This window comes from Microchirus variegatus (genome assembly GCF_963457635.1).
Source record: "Microchirus variegatus genome assembly, contig: SUPER_7_unloc_1, whole genome shotgun sequence".
Lineage (NCBI taxonomy): Eukaryota > Metazoa > Chordata > Actinopteri > Pleuronectiformes > Soleidae > Microchirus > Microchirus variegatus.
In genome coordinates, this window is record NW_028154781.1 from 209,507 (window position 1) to 217,500 (window position 7,994).

Sequence of the window (7,994 nt, forward strand, 5' to 3'; positions counted from 1 at the left end):
ACGTCCTGTGGTTCCTCCTCCTCCTCCCTGAGTCAGGAGGCGTCGGCCATCTTGGTCAGGGCGTGCAGCGGCGCCAGGATGCGGCTCTTGTTGGTCTCGACCACGTGTCCGTTCTGGATCATCTCGTCCAGGATGATGTGAACGCGCTCCAGGTTGAACATGATCTGTCGACCAATCAGAGTCGAGGAAAACAAAACTATGTGACTGTGACGTCGCCACGATGACATTAAACATCGGTGTTTACTCGCGTGATTTTACAAAGAAAACAAACGCGTGGATCTTTTGTTAGCGAGAACTGGACTTTCAGTGTTTTGCGGGCGGAGCTTTGACCTGAGGGTGAACAGAAGGGGGCGGGGCTATTTTCATAGTTAACAGACGAGCAAGCAAACTGCAAATTCGCAATATTACTGCGATAATTATGGCAATCGCTTTACATTCATATGAGAACAGTCGCAGATAATTGTCATATTTAAGAGACAATCGTACGATTTTTAACTTTCTATACATTTCGATATTTATGATAACGGAAATGATCAATAAAAATATTTACGTTGAAATTATTGTTACAAAAAAACTGGACTTGTTGGGAGCGGGGCGTTTATCAGAAGATGAACATAGGGGCGGGGCTTATATCAGGTGACCAGAAGGGGGCGTGGCTGATGCATGGTTTCATCACCACACAGACGGACGTCATGTGACGTCACTGAAGGATACGTCCAGTTCACTCTGCAGAGACACACACACAGGTCTAATGACTGTCTGATTGATTTATTGATCGATTAATCGATTGATCAGGTCTGAACTCACCACACGGCTGAAGTATTTGTCCAGGACCTCGACAAAGTTGTGGATGAGTTCGTAGATGGACAACTCGTTCTGAGGGAGACACGTGGACATGATTGATCCTCATTGATCAGTTATTATAGTTTAAATGATGAAGACAAACCTCAGATTCTGTGACGCCGACCACGATGTAGAGAGCAGCGTACGGACGATAGATGAGACGTACGTCCCTGTGGTCCACGAAAGAACACTGAGGACATGAGGACAGGTGAGAGAAGACACGAGGACAGGTGAGAGAAGACACGAGGACAGGTGAGAGACACGAGGACAGGTGAGAGACACGAGGACAGATTAAACACGATTTAAAGAATCTGACGCGTGAGAATTGGTTTACGTAGTTAACGTACATTACGTGTCGTACCTGCTCTTTCTTTCTGCTCAGGCAGCAGCGAACCACGTCGGCCTCTAGCGCCGCCCTCCTGGTCACGTCCACACGCTCATAATATCTGGACAGTCTGGTTTGACCCTGACGGTTCACCATCAACACGAACTTTATCATCGTCTGCAACACAGTACAAGTACACACCAGTACTACATGAGTACTACACACCATCAATACGAACTTTATCATCGTCTGCAACATAGTACAAATACACACCAGTACTACACAAATACTACACTCCATCAACACGAACTTTATCATCGTCTGCAACACAGTACAAGTACACACCAGTACTACATGAGTACTACACACCATCAACACGAACTTTATCATCGTCTGCAACACAGTACAAGTACACACCAGTACTACATGAGTACTACACACCATCAACACGAACTTTATCATCGTCTGCAACATAGTACAAGTACACACCAGTACTACACAAATACGACACACCATCAACACGATCTGCAAATATAATACAAGTACACACCAGTACTACCCGAATAGTACACACCAATACTACATACAAGTACATACCAGTACTACCACACCAGTACTGCACGAGTAATGCACAAATATTACACACAAGCACACACGAATACTACACACGAATACACACTAGTACTACACGAATATTACACACCAATACTGCATACAAGTACTACCAAATCGAGTTTCAGGGTTGTTAATCTGCGTCACGTGACTGTTAGTAACGTTAATAACTTACTGTGAGCAGCGGCTACGACGTTAGCATCACTGAGGCTAAAAACAAGCGCAGGCTAACGTGAAGCTAACCCTCGCTGTCCTCGTGAATCTCGGCTGAATGACGTTAATCGGAGATTAAACGAAGCGTCGCGTTTATTTACAGCATAAAAGTGAAACTTAAGTCGAATTCATGTGGAAAAAAGGAGAGAAGTCTCCGTTTGCGCTGGTAACAAGCTAACAGAGCTGTTAGCATTTCTGACGCATGCTCAGTCACTCGTCTGTCACAACTGGTGCGTTTAAGGACACAATAAAAAGTGGTAAATGAGAGTTTTTGTAGCAAAAATTGCTTTATTTATCTTCTTCCGTCTTTGCAACAGAATGACGTGAGAAAACATGTTGATATTTAATGGTAACAACAACAATAATAATATATAACAATAATGAGCAGTAAATTAATGCATGTAATCGCAGCCTAAGACCAATTATAAATAATAGCCGGTTTTTATTTTTTTTAAATATATAAACCGGCTATTATTTATAATAAATAATAATAAATAATAAATAATAATAAATAATAAAAATAATAATACTTCACTGCACTTAAAACATGTAATGTACTTTTAAATCATATGTGAAAAATATGACATTAAAGCCTAAATAATATTGTACAGTGTAGTAGATTAAATGTTTGGAGATTAAGTCAAAGAAAGGAAAGCTGGAATTCAAGTTTTCACTTTTTAAAATAAATGAAATCAATTAATTTAATCAAAGTAAAACTTGTAGATTTCCTTTACACACGTAAAATAAGATGTAAAATAACTGCCTGCACCGCGTCCGTTTGACCACTGAGGGGCGCCAGAGTCACTATTTCCCAAATCTCTCCGTCTTTGTGCGTGTTAATGTGATTGGTTTAAACACTTAATTTGCACTTTTTAAAACTGCATCACAGTGCTGTGTTATCTTTATGTTTTATTTTTCACGTGACATGAGAAAATGTTTTTGTATTTAATGGTAAAACCAAGAACAACGAAAAGATCAAATTGACACTTAATTCGATGTAAAGGCCAGTTGTTGACTGTGATGCACATATTTAAACATGCAGTGGATCAGATTTAATCTCTGTGGATTAGTTTGGCTCATGGAAATTCCCACGTTTCTTGGTGCACATGAATGTCACACAGTGTCCGCGGATGACAGGGAAAATCATCGGGATGATGTGTCCCGTCATGCAGCGCGGCCGGGTTCTCCGCCGCGTTCGTCGGATCCATAGTTGGGAGTAATGGCGGCCGGTTAGACCCGCACACACACCGACACCGCGTCCGCAGCCAGCCGCTCTCACCGCAGCCCTCCCGGGGCAGCCAGCTCACACCGCGGCGGAGCCTGCGCCTCTCACGGAGCGGAGACACGGAGCACGGAGACACGACAGTGGACCGCGGCTGCCCGGGACTTGCCTTCCACTTTTTTATTTAGGGAAAAAAAAGGTATACGAGGGGGGAGAGACAGAAAAAAAACATGGATGAGCAGCCCGGCGGAGGAGCAGGAGGAGCGGGGGCTCCGCGACAGCCTCCACCGCTGCAGCAGCAGCTTCAGCCGGGAAACAGCAGCAGCAGCAGCAGCGCGAACCAGCCGCTCTGCGGTGGTGGAGGAGTCATGGTGCCGCAGCAGCCGGACGAGCTGCCCCGGCCGCAGCAGCAGTACACCATCCCCGGCATCCTGCACTACATCCAGCACGAGTGGGCCCGCTTTGAGATGGAGAGAGCGCACTGGGAGGTGGAGAGGGCCGAGCTCCAGGTTAGCACACTTAGCCTTAGCCTTAGCTTTACTGTCCACGCAGCAACAAGAGGACACAGGGACGTTACACCTAGACGTTGTTTATTGTGATTGTATACACGTGTGTATGTTTATATTTATATCCTGTTTTTGTGTTTTGACGGCGTGTGGAAATATGTGTAACGCAGGCAGCAGACGGAAGCTAACGGCTACATCGCTGCTTTAGCGAGAGTTCGCTGGGAGCTAACTGTTAGCTGGTAGTTAGCGGTGGAGTTGTGTTGTTGTCACTGTCACACACTGTTACACACACACACACGGACACACAAACACTCAGTAAAGAGAGCGTGACTTCACGCTGAGGTCAAAGTAAACGCTGATCGTTGAAAACTCAACACAAACACGCAGCCATTTTGGTTTGTCACGCTAGCTGAGCTCGTTAGCTCCGCGGCTAAGTTAGCCTGGTGGCTAAAGTGAGACAAACGTCAACAAGTGATTTTGAGTCAATGACGCGAGTGTTTTTAAAGGAAAACACTTAAAGTACCGCAGTCATCAAAGTACACACAAGTATTACTCATGTATTTATACACATTTACCATTTTAAAGTGGTTAAATTAAATTTGTTTGCATATTAGAGTGAGCATTACATTTGTAAATATACGGTTGTTTTAAAGTAAAGAACTTAAGAGCGAAAGAAAACATAGTTTCAAAAATAATACTGTAAGTCCCAAGTTATTAATGGATTATTATCCATTTGTTTATGGATTATTACAATAAGTTGATATTAAATTGATCAAATAACAGTAATTTATCTGTAATTACTCTTGACTTCCATAAATGTTTATATTCCATGTTTCTTTAGCAGATGTCAAACTCCAGTTCATGTCCTATAACCTGACACTTAACTTAGTTATAATGAAGGTTTTAATGACACTTATAAATGGTTTGTGTTGATAAAACTCTTTTATTCTTGTCTTGATGAAGCTCAAAGCTTCATTCACTCACACGTTCATACAGAGCTGCAACTCACGATTATTTTTGTATTTAATCGATTTATGTTGATTATTTTCTTGATGAATCGTTTGGTCATAAAATGTTAAAACGTTGATCAGTGTTTGTCAAAGCTGAGAATGATGATGTTCTCTAACGTCTTTGTTTTGTTCACAAACCAAAATGATTATTTGTTTATGTGGAGCAAAGAAACACAGAAAATATTCACATTTAAGAAGCTGAAACAGTCAGAAATCTGCTTTTAATCATAAGAAAAGCTTCATATCCATTATCAAAATAGTTGGCGATTAATTTAGTAATAGATGAATTGTTTCAGCTGTAGTTCATACAGAGCGTCTCTGTGCACCACGTTGTCCTGTCACTTTCACCCGATTCACACGATGACATCACAGTTTATTTGTTAGTCTCAATCTCAGATTAACAACATCTTAGCTTGGCGTCCAATCGTAAAGCTCTGTGAAATTTTAACTCCTCCTCCCCGTGATTTTAAATTCCTCAGGTTAGCTTCTAGAGCTGGGTGTCGTCATGACAACTGTCCTGTCAACTGTGTGTGTGTGTGTGTGTGTGTGTGGATTAAGAGGACAGGCGTCCTGGTCCAGTGGACCTTGTTCTGACAGACTGATCCCAGCTGGACGCTAAAAATACACATCCTGAAATAACTGAGACACACACACACACACAGTTCAACTTTCAACTGTCACATAACGAAGGGATGATGATTGTGTGGCTCTGGTGACCACACACACCCCAGATTAACCCATGCTGATCTGTCAGCCTGGTAAATCTGGACCAGTGAGCTGGCTCTCACACACACACACACACACACACACACACACACACACACACACACACACACACACACACACACACAGACTCTTCGTCATCACCATCACTCGGTGCTGTGACCTCACTCCTGCTCCCTCAGGAGCGTTTGATTCATACACAGCAGGTGCACAGAGAGGAGGGGAGGGGGCGGAGCAAAGAGGAACACACTGTTCCTGTCACTCACTCACTCGCCTCTGACTCCAGGGTCAAAGGTCGTCCATCAAATCAAACTTTATTCACAATAACAGACAGGAAACAGGAAGTCATCACATGATGATGATCATCATCAACGTCACACCCTTCTAACTCCACAACAACAGTTGTGTAAAACAGTCGTTTTGAGTGAAACTGACGCGTGTGTCAAAATGAGGGCGGAGTCAGGGATTTAGCATGAGGGCGGAGTCAGCGCGTCAACATTAGCATTTATGCTTCACAGCTCAACACGGCGTGTGTGTGTGTATTATGGTATGTCAGAGTGTTGTGGAGCTGGTGCTGTCAATCATCACACAGCTGACCAATCAGAGCAGAGTCTGGAGAGGAAATTGCTAGTTTACCTCTGACCCCGCCCCCCCCACTGGCAGACAGGGTGTGTATGTGAGAGAGAATAACTGTGAGACTGTCAGTGTTTGGTTTCATCTGCAGCTGCTGCTCACACACAGACAGACTGATGACACACACACACACACACAGACAGACATGTTTCTTTGCTCCATAAAACAAACCGTTTATGAACATCATCATTTCCATGTTTGACAAACACTGATCAATAACTTTTATATATTTGTCTTTCCCTCTGTCTGTCTGTCTGTCTGTCTGTCTGTCTGTCTGTCTGTCTGTCTGCCTGTCTGTCTGTCTGTCTGTCTGTCTGTCTGTCTGTCTGTCCAGGCGAGGATAGCGTTCCTTCAGGGAGAGAGGAAAGGTCAGGAGAACCTGAAGAACGACCTGGTCAGAAGAATAAAAATGTTAGAATATGCGCTGAAGCAGGAAAGGTGAGTGCACACACACACACACACACACACACACACACACACACACACACACACACACTCTGTCATGTGATCACTGATCAATAATCAGATCCTGTTTGTTTCCACAGAGCCAAATATCATAAGTTAAAATACGGCACAGAGTTGAACCAAGGAGACATGAAGATGCCCAGCTTTGAATCAGGTAAAGTCACATGACTCAGGTCAACAGCAGGTGGCGCTGATCCATGTGTGATGATGACACTGCCGATTATTATCACTTCATATTAGATATATATATCTATATATGAGTCCATACAGAGATGTCCTTTACATATAATCTGACCACTCAAATAATCTGATTAAAAAGCACTGAGGTAATCTGATTACTTTACTGTGTGTGTGTGTGTGTTCTTCAGACACCAAAGACTCTGAAGTCTCTGCTGTTCCTGCCAACAGTCAACTCACCTGGAAACAGGGACGACAGCTACTCAGACAGTAAGAACACACACACGTGCATCAACACACACACACACGCGTGCATTTACACACACACACACACACACACACACACACACACACACACACACACACACACACACACACACACACACACACACACACACACAGGCTTCAATGTAAACACTGTTAATCCCAGGATTTCCACACATGATTTGTTTGTTTGGTTACAAAAGCTCCACCAGCATCTGAAGTGTGTGTGTGTGTGTGTGTGTGTGTGTCTCTCTCTGTGTGTGTGTGTGTGTGTGTGTGTAGGTATTTACAGGAAGTAGGTTACACAGACACCATTCTGGACGTGCGCACACAGAGAGTTCGTTCTCTGCTCGGTTTGTCGGCGTCAGAACAGAACGGCTCGGTGGAAAACAAGAACCTGCAGCACCTGATCAACGGAACGGAGCGCCGGAGAGACGGCAAGAGGTACACACACACACACACACACAGAGAGAGGACAGACACACACACACAGGACACACACACACATGAAACACATCTGTGTGTGTGCAGGAGTCCAGGTGATGTTCTGGAGACGTTCAACTTCCTGGAGAACGCGGAGGACAGCGATGAAGACGAGGATGAGGAGGGAGACCTAATGGATGACATCAGCACAGGGAAACACCAACGAGCCAAGAAACACAAGAGCAAGGCACGCACACACACACACACACACTGAAACACACACTTTTATCCTTCTTCTGTTTATTATAGTTTCCTTCCTTCCTTATCTCCTCCCCTCTCTCACTGACCCCTCCCCTCTCTCACTGACCCCTCCTTTCTCTCACTGACTCCTCCCCTCTTTCACTGACCCCTCTCTCGCTGACTCCTCCTCTCTCACTGGCTCCTCCCCTATCTCGCTGACTCCTCCCCTCTCTCGCTGACTCCTCCCATCTCTCGCTGACTCCTCCCGTCTCTCACTGGCCCCTCCCCTCTCGCTGACTCCTCCCCTCTCTGCCTGACTCCTCCCCCTCTGCAGGTGG

The 7,994-nt window shown here is 44.5% G+C and overlaps 2 protein-coding genes across 2 annotated transcripts in view; one reads left to right on the top strand and one right to left on the bottom strand.

Annotated features, from left to right (window-relative positions):
- Positions 1–26: 26 nt before the first annotated feature.
- On the bottom strand, positions 27–2,195 carry ap4s1 (adaptor related protein complex 4 subunit sigma 1). The gene is made up of 6 exons (XM_083910887.1): positions 1,956–2,195; positions 1,205–1,345; positions 947–1,033; positions 808–876; positions 715–726; positions 27–164 (listed from the first exon to the last, which is right to left on the bottom strand). Exons 2-6 carry the CDS (start codon positions 1,340–1,342, stop codon positions 33–35), a joined length of 438 nt encoding a protein of 145 aa, XP_083767013.1. The 5' UTR covers positions 1,343–1,345; positions 1,956–2,195; the 3' UTR covers positions 27–32.
- Positions 2,196–3,185: 990 nt separating this feature from the next.
- The window catches only part of strn3 (striatin, calmodulin binding protein 3), an 11,184-nt gene continuing 6,375 nt past the window's right edge, over positions 3,186–7,994 (top strand). The window contains exons 1-7 of the mRNA XM_083910898.1: positions 3,186–3,724; positions 6,422–6,525; positions 6,633–6,706; positions 6,921–6,999; positions 7,276–7,437; positions 7,525–7,663; positions 7,991–7,994. The exon at positions 7,991–7,994 is cut by the window's right edge and continues 132 nt beyond it. Of these exons, the coding sequence (XP_083767024.1) occupies positions 3,446–3,724; positions 6,422–6,525; positions 6,633–6,706; positions 6,921–6,999; positions 7,276–7,437; positions 7,525–7,663; positions 7,991–7,994 (841 nt within the window). The 5' untranslated portion in view covers positions 3,186–3,445. The remainder of the gene's footprint in view (positions 3,725–6,421; positions 6,526–6,632; positions 6,707–6,920; positions 7,000–7,275; positions 7,438–7,524; positions 7,664–7,990) is intronic.